The following is a 13,375-nucleotide window of genomic DNA, read 5'->3' as shown; positions in this document are numbered from 1 at the left end:
GGTCTTCTCAGGACATGAAAAATTGCTTCCTGTATATGTAATTGTAAAACATGCTAATAAAAGCCATCAAATGTAAAACTGAAAATTTGTACCTATCTCCCCATGGATCCAATAAACCTTCATGTCAAGCTTGGTAAATATTCATCAGCAGGGAGCAAATGAGTGATTAAAAAATGCAAAAATTCCCATAAAATCCAAAACTAAAAATTATTATTATTTCCCCATTGACTTAATGAACCTCCATACCAAATTTGGTGAAGGTTTGTCTGTAGAAGGTGAGGTACTAATAAAAAAAATTGTCCATAAATCCACAAATTCCAAAACTGAAAATTTGTATGTATCTTGCCGTGGACCCATTGAACCTCCAAATATAGTGAAGATCCATATACAGGAGGCTGAAGTAGTGATAAAAACTTAAATACCATAGAAACACAAAGTACAAAAATGAACTTTTGTATGTACCCACAGCATGGCCTTAATGAACCTCCATGCCAACTTTGAAGATTGATCCACACCCTGGAAAGTAGTTAGAGATAGACAACAGATAGTATATAGATTCCTAATGTATAATCTTTAAATAGATTCCTAATAATTATTACTCTTTCTAGATGCCAAAGTCTTATCAATGTTGATAACTAGTGTTAGATGCTACCCTGCACATAAAATTAGTAAAATCAACTTTTATCTCAAGAACAGAAATATTTACCTTTAACATGTTCAGAAGTTTCAAATAATATGGCCTATAAACATCAGTTGCATTCACTAACTTTGTTTTTACCATCTCAGTTTTACATAATATAATCATGTATAAAATTATTAAAGTTTTCTTCACAAATAAATAGAAATATTACAATAAAGAAATGTGCTGACACTCCTCTTCCCAAGTAATTTTCAGAGATGTTACTTGTTATTAAAGTATTTGCTATTATAGTTCATATCATTTTCATAGATAGATTATTGTAAAACATTTTTGCACTGATGTGTTTCAGATAAGTAGTGAGTTATTAGTTCATTCAATAAGGAAATTTAATAAATACTAATAACACTAAAATACCATCTGTAGATTGTTGTGTCTTATATTTAGTACCAGAACTAATTGATTATTTCAGATCTTCTGAATATATTCTTTGTATTTCAGAACACATTTGTGAGAATTACAGCTGAGCAGTTTGGTGGTCCACAACATGATGGGGTTATTTCTGAGTTCAGTGAGAGTGTTGATAGTGAAATACATCTAGACAATTTAAAAGATGAGGTTATTAGTGTGAAAGAAGAAAATAAATTTCAAGAAGAGTTGGAACTTGACTCTCGGTTAGAAGGTACATCTGGTGAGTACAGATATCACTTCCAGAACTCCTATTAACATTTTGTACAATTACCATTTTAAAACAGGATTAACTCTTAGTTATTAAAGATTCAGGGGACATCAACTGGATGATTTAAAACTAATTCCAGACTACATAGATTTGTATTTTTACTGTTGTTTTATTACATTTTTAGAGGGTGTTTTATTAGGTACCCCTAAACAAATATTGTGGGAAAAGTTTACCTGATTGGTTGAATTGTTTTTGTTACAGTGACTTGTGAAGTAAAGAGTTTGGTGGAAAAGGTACTCGTAGAATACATAATAAGATACATGATGGGGAAAACTCATCAATACTGTAGTCGTCTTCCAGTCTAAATTGGTGGGCCACAATTTGCTAATTTTATAAGAAGAATAAATGACTGGCAATACACAGTGCAGAATTTCTCAATGTTTTTGCTATGTGGCCCCATTGTTAGACATAAAAAGTACATAGCAACCTAATTGTAATTACCTTCTTCTGTCCACTCAGTGTGGATACCTGTACATGGTGAAGGTTCTTTCTTTTCACTTTACCTCCTCTGGAATGTGAACATCCACCCACATGTTTTTCATGCAGAGCAATCCATGAAAGGGAGGATCCTGGTGGTTGAGGGGTCCAACTCCAACACACCAGTTTGGCTTTGAATTCCTTAAGGTGGTCCCCCTAAAGGTCATTCGACTGGTCCTCCATGGCTAGAGTCAACTGGTTACCAGTATTGGATGTATTCAATATGTGTTATGGACCTGATGCTGGTATTTGGATATAGTGTCCACAAAACCTTGAATTTCTGCTGAGCTTTTTGCTTTAAGCTCTATAACTCATCCTCCCTGATAGGGCTCCATAATGAGTGGGATCAGTAGACACTGAATTTTTCTCTTTGTCATGGCTTCTCACAACTTTCACCCACTCACTATTAAGGTTAAACAACCCTTGCTTGGTATGTGGCCATGCTTGGAGGGATCTAATACTCAGTCCTAAGCTACAGTTGATAACGTGCCTCAAATCCTCATTTCACACTCACTATCTGAAAAGTCCTTTGGTCAGATGTTGCTAGTTTTTTATTCTGTAGTGGCTGGAAGGGCTTGCTGCCTGCTTCTTACAAATCTGTCTGAATATTAAGATCTATAGACATTCTGGTTGAAACATCAAAACTAGAACATAAAACTTCTCTTGAAGTCCAAGTCATATTACTTGCCATGCTACCCTGAATACATCTTGAGGAGTTATTGTTGAAAGGGATTTTCTTAACATTCTCAAATCAAAGATTCTCAACAGGATCTCCAGTCAAGGAGTTTTGGGCTGTGCATTGTGTATCCACTTGCAAAGGTGGGTACTTTGGCTTACCTGCCTTCTAATTTTGATGTTCTCCATGTCCCCCTATATCCCTAATCCTTTCCAATGTTTTCAGTGTCATTGGTTTGGTTACTCTAAGACTTCTTGCTATGAGTCTCTGTGCTGTGCCTAGTTGTGGTGTCAAAGACCATGAGACAAATCCATGTGACCAGGAGCTTCACTTCATCATCTGTGATGGTTCCCACCCTTGCTATTCCTGTTTTTATCCCAAGTGGATTGAGGAAAAAGAGGTACAGAGCTCAAGGGCTGTTAATAACCTGTTCTGTTCTGAAGCACTGAAACTGTTGTCTTCCATGTTGACAAAGACATATCCTCCAGACTGACCTTGACCTTTCTGTGCCTCCTGAAGAATCTTTTTTTTCCCTCTTATTTTCAGAATCTGTTGCCATCTGTGAAAAAGGGAGTTGACAGGTCTGCATCAGCTTCTGTCTCTGACCCCACCTCTGTTTCAGGTGGCTGCTCAAGTCTCTCTCCATTAGCCCCAAGGTGCAAAACTGTTATATGGTTGCTCCCACAGTCACTAGACTTTCCATCTTCTGAAAGAGATCTGCCCACTCAACCACAATCCATGGAGGTTGACAGATCTCTTATCTTTCAAAGTGAAGCAGTTTGATCATAAATCAAAGGGCTCTCATCCCCAGCCAAATAACAATGACCACACTTATACAGTAGAACTGTCATGGTATACATTCCAACTTTGATGACATTAAAGCCCTAATTGATTCATAACATCCACTCTATCTCTCCTTACATAAAGCTTTCCTCCATCCTGTCAATGCCATCATTCTTCATCAGTTTTCCCTTTACAGGAAAGACAGGTTGTGTGATGGTAAAACCCATGGTGGTGCATCCAGCATATGCCTTCCACATCTGTGTCACTAACTGCTCCACTTTATGCTGTCACATTTCATCTCTCTTTGGGTCGTACCATTACTATTTGTTTCATCTACCTGTCTCCAGGAGAGAATTGCAATCAGTTGGTCCTAGATGTTCTTTTAGTTCAGTTGCCATCTCCCATTCTCCTCTTAAGTAGCTTTATTGGACAAAGCATCCTCTTGGGTAGTTCTGATATTGGTAGAAGGATCATTATGTGGAACATATGCTCTTAGATTGTAATCTCTCTCTATTCATTGAAGATTCTTTTACTTACTTTCATGCACCCATTCAGTATTTTGCTGCTATAGATCTATCTGTCTGCTCACCCTCACTCTATTCTCATTTTTCTTGGAGTGTAGAGAGTGACCCCTAGACAGTGATCATTCTCCTATCATCTTGCAGAAAATTGGCTGTGATTAATGCCTCCTGATCTGCATACCACAGTTGAAGGCACAGAAGGCTAAAAAACAAGGCTGTGAAATCTTTAGATAGTATCCTTTTCTTTCTAACTCCATTATTTACCAGTAGGCCTGTGCCCATGCTCAGCAGTTAAGGCATCAAAGCTACAAGGAATATTGGATCAAGTTCATCCACCAGCTCCAAAGTTGTTTGGGACAGAAATCGGAAGGTAAGTGGGTTAATCATCTCCCAACCCCTTTTGATCTTGCTCTCCGATGGAAGGGAAGTTGACAATGTCCTTGATGTTTCTAATACTCTTGTGGAGAATTTTTCTTACTTTTCCAGCTCTTCTACTTCCTCCCCAGCCTTCTTGGCCATCAAGACTCAGGCTGAAAGATCAGCACTTTCCTTTTGGAAGATGGGTTTCTCTTACTACAGTTGCCCATTAATCATAGTGGAACTGCAGAATGCTCTTCATAGGTACATCATAGGTATATCAGTTAGATCTGACAACATTCGTTATGAAATGCCACTGCAAATCTAGCTGAAAACAACCAGAAGGACATCTTTCATGATGCTTGGTACCATGGTGACAGGCTGTTATACTACCATTTACTAAGTCTGGGAAGGATCCCAAGATTCCAACAAATTATCAACGTATTGTTTTAATGAACTTTCTGTGTAAGATCTTGAAGAGGATGGTCAATGCTCATTTCATTTGGTTCTTAGAATCGAACAATCTCCCCTTACCCACCCAGTGTGGGTTCTGACAACAGTGCTCTACCATCCACCACCTGATTCAACTTGAAACGTAGATCAGGGAAGTATTTCTCAAGAGAGAACATTTAATTTCCATCTTCTTTGACCTTGAGAATGTTGATGACACAATTTTACATTACCTCCTCTCTTATAAGTAGCATGGCTGTTTGCTCATTTTTATTCAGAATTTTGTACTCAACAGGCAAATCCAGGTCTGGATTCTAAACTGTCTTGTTCATTCCTTTAGGGCTATGCTTTGAGTGTTACACTTTTTCAGTATTAAGATTGATGCCATCACTCATCAACTTCCTCCAACTGTTGCACATCGTCTATATACGTTGATGACTGACATATTTCATGTGAGTTGTTGCACATGAGGTATATTCAGTGGTAAATTCATAATTCCCTCAACAGTCTTATGCATTGGATAATCACACACTTTTCTTCTTCTTTTTCCAAAACAATTTGCATACTCTTTTGCTACCAAAGGAGATTGAATCCTTATCCCAAGCTTTGGCTTGGTGACTATGTTTTTCCAATGGTACCAAAAACAAATTTCTTGGAATTTTTTTCTTGATTGCAAACTTTCATTCCATCCATCAAGCATCTTTATGTTAAGTGTACCAAAGCACTGAACATCTTCCTTGCCCTCTCTTTCACCTCTTCAGGAAGCAATCAGTGTTCTATGCTTAAGATCTTTCATACCTTCATAAGATCAAAACTTGATTATGGGTCTCTTGTTTGCAGTTTAGTTAGGATTTTCAAATGTGACTTGTATTTGACAATCTCTTGGTAGAAATGAACCAAGAAATTGCACCTGAATTCAACAGGTTAGCTCAGTTTTGTGGTTCAATCAATAGCTTCACTTTGTGTCCTTTGTTCACTCACAGTATTGGTCATTTGGATAATATCACATCAACTGAGAAAGGGCATTATGGTTGCTAATCCTTTCAATGTAGATGCTGTACATTGCTGCAATATCCATTCTGGCAGAATTGACATTAGCTACTATACAGAACAACAAAAACAATGCAATTAGAATAAGGCAGTCTCAATAACTATCTGTACATTGTATTCATACTAAAACTGCACAGGCTATAGCTAAATGAAAATGTTAAATTCTTGTACAACTAAAGGTAAGCAACAGAGATGCTCACACATTACACTATTTTTTTCAAAAATATTTCAGCTGTACTCCTAGAAACCTGTAAGTGTTGTATTATTACTGATAAATCAGGATAATCACAAGTACTAATATTTTCATTTGAAGCATGCTGAAATCAACTCAAAATCAAATTTTACAATTTTTGTACTGTTGTTTGTATAAATCAACTAAATTAATTTTTATTGTAAGTTTCAGCCTTGATGTATTTAAAACAATATATGGATTACAGGTTTATTTTCTATAATTTTTCAATTCAATTCAAAGTGCAGTTTTGCTGTTACTGTAGGAAGATCTGTTTTGGGGAACCATTGTATATTACATGTAGGAACAATTATAGCAATGTTGACTTAGTTGTAAATCACTAGCTGAATTATCAACCACAATTTGTCATCTTCATAATGATAGCCAAGTGTGTGTATTAAGTTTTAAATAAAATTCTTAGTATAGCAAAACTAATCTTGCATTAATCCAAATAAAACATGACAAGAGATATTAATGAACAATTAGATGATTACAAACTTTTAGTTTTTGGTACGTGTATATTATGATTTTGGTCAGAAACACTGAGTTGTTATTAATGTTTTGAGACCAAGCATCTGCAGTGTCTCACTATATTTGCTTTGAGTTGAGAAGCTAAATTCTTTCAACAGATCTTCTAGTTCATGTCTTTAGGTTGTTATGTTATCCTGTCTGTACAGTCATGTCTGTGTTGAAATCATTCACTTTGTAATGTGGTGCCATTCACCTTTCAGTAGAAATTTCTTTTTAGATTTGCTTCTGACATCATCTCATCTGAAGTACCTTAACCTTTTTAGTATATTCTAACAGAATTTATTATGTGTTAAAAACATCTGCATAGTCTTTCACAATATGATGTAAAATATCTACAATAAAATTCCTTTAAATTACGTTTCTTCCCATGGAAATGAGAAGACAACACAGTCATTTGTGTTCAAGTTATTTGTTGTATTGAAAGTAGAGTTAGGCAATTAACTTGTATAACTGATCACCTATGAGCATCATTTACATTGATTAGTTATACATATAATAATCTGTTAATAAAAGTTATAATTAAACAGATTAATGTCATAGTAATAATCGACTAAGCAATTATTGTTTTAATTATTACTCTATTTTAATTGTGCCCCTAGTGGTATATCTGCTGACTCACACCACTAGGAACTGGGTTTCGATACCTGTGTTTGGCAGAGCACAGGCAACCTATTATGTAACTCTGTGCTTAATTCTAAACAAACAAACTATTCTGATTATTTCAACTATCCAAGTCTTATGAGAATAATTGATGAATGAACATGACTATTAATTGATTAACAACTTTTACTAATCATTTGACTTTAGTCGAAGATACATACATACTGTTCTAAAGTTGAAATGTTTTTTTTGCATCTTACTGTATTATTTAGTATAGTTAAATAGGAGTTACCAGATTCATGTATATACTGTATGCTTTGTAATTTTATTTGTTGCATGTTTTTTCATTTTAGATCCAATGACTTACATCAACAACAATTGTGGAAAGGAGTCTCTCCATACAAAAACAGAAAATGGCAAATTTCAGAAACTAAATAACAGTGATGCTGTATGCAAGACATTTTCTGTGGAAAATAACATAAAACAAAATTGCATTTCCTCTTTTGTGAACAGTAATGTAAAAAGACATCGGAAGAAACACACTGGAGAGCAAAAGCACAGCTGTTTTGTATGTGGCAATCAGTATGCAAAAAATAGCGACCTAAAAATACATGAGAGGATTCACTCAGGGGAAAAATCATACAAATGTGGAGTGTGTGGAAAAGAGATTGGAAATAAAAATAGCTTGAAAATACATCAGAGAATTCACACGGGTGACAGACCTTACAGTTGTGATGTTTGTGGCAAGAAATTTATGAGTAATAGTTCACTCAGAAAACACGAGAGGCTACACAGTGAGAAAAAACTATACATTTGTGTTGTGTGTGGGAAAAAATTTAGAAGTAGTAATAAACTGGAAACACATGAGAAGATACATTCAGGGGAGAAGCCATACAAGTGTGAAGTGTGTGGAAAGGAGATTGGAAATAAAAACAGCTTGAAAATACATCAGAGAATTCACACTGGTGACAAACCTTACACTTGTGATGTTTGTGGCAAAAAATTTATAAGTAATAGTTCACTTAGAAAACATGAGAGGTTACACAATGAGAAAAAATATATTTGTGTTATTTGTGGAAAGGAATTTAGAAACAGTAGTAAACTAGAAACACATGAAATAATGCATTCAGGGGGGAAACCTTACAAGTGTGAAGTGTGTGGAAAAGAGATTGGAAGTAAGAATAGCTTGAAAATACATGAGAGAATTCACACTGGTGATAAGCCTTACATTTGTGATGTTTGTGGCAAGACATTTATAAGTAATAGTTCACTTAGAAAACATGAGAGGTTACACAATAAAGAACAACAGTATGCTTGTGTTTTGTGTGGAAAAGAATTTAGAAGGAAACCTCACCTTAAAATTCATCAGCACATTCACACTAGAGATAAATTATACATTTCTGATGAGTGTGGCAAAGAGTTTGGCTCAAAAGATGACTTAGAGATGGATGAGAAAGTACACATTAGGTTCAAACCATACAGCTGTGGTGTATGTAAAAAAGAATTTAGTTGTAATGACTACCTAAAAGTACATCAGCGGATACACACTGGAGAGAAACCATATAGTTGTTCTTATTGTGACAAGAAGTTTGGAACAAGTAGTAGACTGAAGGTCCATGAGAGGATACACACTGGGGAGAAACCATACAGTTGTGTAGTGTGTGGAAAACAGTTTAGAAGGAATTGTCACTTAAAAATTCATCGACAGATTCACACTGGAGAGAAACCATACAGTTGTGCTGTATGTGGCAGGGATTTTGGTACAAGTAGTAGCTTAGAGATGCATGAGAAGGTACATACTGGGGAGAAACCATACAGTTGTGCTTTATGTAATCAACAATTTGTAACAAGTAGTAACTTGAAAGTACATGAGAGAATACACACTGGGGAGAAGCCATACAGTTGTGTAGTGTGTAGCAAAAAATTTGGAACAAGCAGTAACTTGAAAGTGCATGAAAGGATACACACTGGGGAGAAACCATACAGTTGTGTAGTGTGTGGTAAAGAATTTGGAAGAAGCGATCAATTAAAAATTCACCAACAGATCCACACTGCAGTGAAACAAAAGACTTGTACTACTTGAGTCGAGGATTTTTTTTAACAAGTAATGATGTAAAGATGTAACAAAAGGTAAAAGCTTGAGAAAAAAAAAATATATGGTTATAGTTCCTACTACAAACATTATCCATAGTCATCTACAATAATCAACAGAATTTTCAAAGTTGATAGAAACCATACAGTAGTAAAATTTATGGTAATAAATTGGCAAAATATTTCACCTAATAAAAGATATGTGAAAACATTTTGGAAAGAAACTATATTGATGTGCTGTATATCAAGGAATGTTCTGTGAAAAATAAAATCAGTGAACACATTGATGAGAAAAAATAGTTTATAACTAGGGTACTTTGAAGATTTGACCACAAGGTTAGAGTCGTCAGTCATGAAATTCCAACATTATCAAAGTATACAAGTGTAGAGAATAAATAAAATATGATGTCTATTGTAAGTTTCTTATTTTGATTCATGATACATAAATTAAAAGGAGATTGTCACATTTATGTATGAGTGACAAGCTGCTTTAGAGTTGTTTTTTGTTGTTTTTGAATAAGTACCATGCTACACAATGGGCTACCTGTGCTCTGCCCACCATGGTATCAAAACCTGGTTCTTAGCTTTGTAAGTCCACAGACATATTGTTGTGTCACTGGGAGGTTCCGCTTTAGAGACAATACTTTATAAAATGGCTATTTCATTAATATAAAACATTGTGACAGTTGCTTTTGATGAAGAAAAACATAATTATCAAAATTGTTTTTGCACCTAGTTCTTTATCAGTGCTTTAAGAGATTTCCAATTTTACAACAAGTTAACATTGCATTAACAAAATTAAGTAGTTGTGTATGTGATAGAAGGACTTGTTTATTTATTATTTTTACTGAACAAGGTCCATAGTAGAGGAAGTCAGTAAAATTTGTTTTCAGTTGGTAATTGTAGCAGAAACTACTTTCTTTCAGTTTTTGTTTTGTATCAGAGAACTCGTATCTGCAAGTGTTTTGATAATAAAGTAAATCAGAAGCATGCTTATATTGGATAACTTCTGATTCGTGCTGTAACATTTCATTTTTATGATGACAATATAATACACGTCAACCTTTTTAAAAACCTGCATAACTTTGTAACTAAATCTTTGGTACTTTTTACATGAAAGAAGAGAGACTTCCATTATAGTAATATACAGAAGATTTGTGTTGAACATAAAGTCTTAAAATAACCTACATTAAGTAGGTCAAACAAAAGAATTTAATTATGTTTCATGTTACAAAGGCTTTATATGAATCAGGATATGTAGAAATGTTTTTTTTCAGCAGAGTTTCTTCCACATTGCATTACATAAAAAACATTTCATAATTTGATCTAGTTGGTCTTGTTACATCTGAATTATAAATATACTGTACAGGTATTCTTTTGCATTTTATTAAAATTTAGTGCTTATATGGTTCAAAATTCTCTGTTAATTCGACCTCTGAAATTCAGATAGCCTAGTAGTTATCTGACACCAATAAATGCTAAACAGCCAATCAACCTCTGAATACAGTGTAAATATGAACCATAAAAATACTTCATCAAATCAGTTTTTAAAGTAAATTCCCTACCTAAATATCTTGGTACATTATTTATATGATAAATAAACATGTTGGTAAGCAGTCAACACATGATAATATAGTATATAAATGTTATCCTCCATGTAAAATTCTGTAAGTGAAATGGGAACAAATGCAGAAAATTGACTTTTAAAATATTTATATCCTTAAATAGCTTAAGTAGATATGTGAATTACACTTACTGTCTATGCAGTAAATAAATGTATTGTAAAACAAGCAAGTATTGATAATGCAGTGTACAAATATAATTTACTACATAAAATTGCATGAGAAAAAGTGTAACAAGAACAGAAATAAAAACAAAAGCTGATTAGAAATCAAAATGGAATATACAACTTACCTAATTTCCAAATAACTATTCTGATACATAAGTTATGTGTGACTATAGTAGAGAAACTACAATGCATCAAAATGGAAAAGTGAAATGACGTACGTAAGTACAAATGAAAAAAAAAAGGAAGAAATTCCTTTTGTTTTGTAATGTTTACTGGACATAAATAATTTGCCCAGTTTTTGCACATATCTTTGGGATGAGTTAAGTTTTCTTGTACTTGTTATTAAGTAAAAATTATTAATAACTAATTGGTTGTTTTCTTTTGAAGACCTGGTCAAGAAATCATTATTAGTGCTCTGCTGCTATATATTTGTTAGAACTGTTTGAGTGAGAAATTGTCTTTATTCTTTACTTTGTTATAATATTTCACGTTTACATCTCTAATACAGACGAGTGCAATAATTTGTACTATTTTTCATTGTTCAAAAAAGACAAAATCCTGAAAACTATAGTTAATGTATGTGTATGTTTTGTGGGAGAGTGAGTGAGAGGGCAAATAGATTTTACAAGGATTTTGTCCCTTGAACAAGAAGTTTTTTCTACAGTTGCACACACCCCCTTGTTTAATCACAAGACTGTAACAACTGGTGCTTTAACAAGTTGGGTGAACTGAAGTTCCTAGGTCAGTATGTATTAATCAGTCATTTTGTGGGACTATGGTTGTTTTTTTGCATCTAATAGAAGTAAACTTGTATACCCTGAATTATAATGGGAATACAGCAGGTGTGATGATGAAATGAGTATTTTCTATATAAATGTTTTTGCATCAGTCATTCTTTTTTGCATGTGGTTTGTGTTTCTATTGTTAGTTTATAAAGTAAGTATATATGCTGAAATGACACTTGTTTTATATTTCATTATACAGAACACTGGGAAAATATTGTATTGTGTCCCCTTTCATAAAACCGCTTCCTCATAGGTGTTTCCAAAAATGTTAAATTATCTAAATTAATTATTGTAAAACTTTCATGTTTATTATAATATGCTTTATGGTGATCATCTGTAATATCAGTAAACTTTGTATTAATAATGTATTGTTTTCCTAATACTGTATTATCAGCATTAGTGTTTTTTTTGGTGTAATGTATTCGTTGTTTGTACAATACTCAAGGAATAATCTCTTGAATATGACATTCTGATAAGTGACATTGTTTGTACAATACTCAAGGAATAATCTCTTGAATATGACATTCTGATAAGTGACATTGTTTGTACAATACTCAAGGAATAATCTCTTGAATATGACATTCTGATAAGTGATAAAAATAAACAAGCTGTATCATTTCCTCAAATACTGCTTTGGTGTATGAAACTAATAAAAAAAAAACGAATTTTAAACATTAACTCACCAGAACTAGGAATTAACTTATCAAACATACTCTTGTTGTGAATGTGCTTTGTATTCACTATGAGGAAAACCGACATACTGGATAAGAGAAGTAAAGAAAAAAGTGTCATTGGCCATTATCCAGTTCATATTATATAGCCATACAAATATAATAAATAAACTTAGTATTCTGAAAATTGTTTAATTTCAAAGTCTTACCATCAAGGAAGATCCAGTTCGATCTATGCTTTGATAAACGTGTTACTGGATTATACTAGTTTTGAAGAATTCTACTTTTCGTCAGTAACCCTGAACACAACAAAAGAAAGATAAGCCAGACTTATATATGGGAAATAGCATTTATATGAATTGGCTGAATCAGCAAATAGCATTCAATTGTTTCTTCATCATCAGATGAGAGTTGTTTTTACACATTCATAAGAAATTATTTTTTATATAATAGTAATTATAACTTTCAGTCAGAGTAAGCTGTGTGGACAAAGCTGAACTAAAAGTAACTTGGCCATCAGTGTAGTTAATTGCATTGTTTCTTCATTTAGATATCCTTGCTGTTAAACGTATTTTTGGCCTAAACACAATATTTTGGAGATTCAGCCAGCTTAAAAGATTTAGGTTAGTTCTAAATGCATTTATTTAGCTAACAATGCAAAGCAGTCTTTATAGTGAAAGTATAATACTAAAGAAAACAAACTAAAAAGTAATAAAAATGGATATGTTAAACATTCCAACCATTAAGGAAAATGACTATGAAGAAAGACTGTAGTATACCTTATCTACATAACCCACTGCTCAGATTTTCTCACTGCCAAATGTCTACCTCAACAGACATCCACACTTGTAGGGACAACCTGTTACTCACACTTCATACTGTCATGGCTACACCTCTTGCACAACCAGCCCTTGCCATTTGGACTTGCCCAATCATTGCATAGGTTGATGTCAATGATGTCTAGAAACTACATCACAGCTCCAATGACA

General features: G+C 33.8%; 1 protein-coding gene across 1 annotated transcript; it reads left to right on the top strand.

The window, feature by feature from the left end:
- Positions 1-232: 232 nt before the first annotated feature.
- LOC143228572 (uncharacterized) lies at positions 233-12,079 on the top strand. The gene is made up of 3 exons (XM_076459810.1): positions 233-280; positions 1,139-1,328; positions 7,404-12,079. The coding sequence occupies exons 1-3, from the start codon at positions 233-235 to the stop codon at positions 9,131-9,133; spliced, it is 1,968 nt and encodes a 655-aa protein (XP_076315925.1). The 3' UTR covers positions 9,134-12,079.
- The last annotated feature ends 1,296 nt before the right edge of the window (positions 12,080-13,375 follow it).

The sequence above is a fragment of the Tachypleus tridentatus genome, chromosome 10, assembly GCF_004210375.1.
Source record: "Tachypleus tridentatus isolate NWPU-2018 chromosome 10, ASM421037v1, whole genome shotgun sequence".
Taxonomy (NCBI): domain Eukaryota; kingdom Metazoa; phylum Arthropoda; class Merostomata; order Xiphosura; family Limulidae; genus Tachypleus; species Tachypleus tridentatus.
Note: the sequence above shows the minus strand (reverse complement) of the source record. Positions and strands in the feature narration are given on the sequence as shown.

What these genes read in the sequence shown, in the direction of transcription:
- LOC143228572 (XM_076459810.1), top strand. Translation starts at nt 233, where the DNA reads ATGAACCTCCATACCAAATTTGGTGAAGGTTTGTCTGTAGAAGGTGAG. An exon ending in GTTTGTCTGTAGAAGGTGAG is followed by an intron (nt 281 to 1,138) that starts GTACTAATAAAA and finishes TTTGTATTTCAG; the next exon opens with AACACATTTGTGAGAATTAC. An exon ending in TCGGTTAGAAGGTACATCTG is followed by an intron (nt 1,329 to 7,403) that starts GTGAGTACAGAT and finishes TTTTCATTTTAG; the next exon opens with ATCCAATGACTTACATCAAC.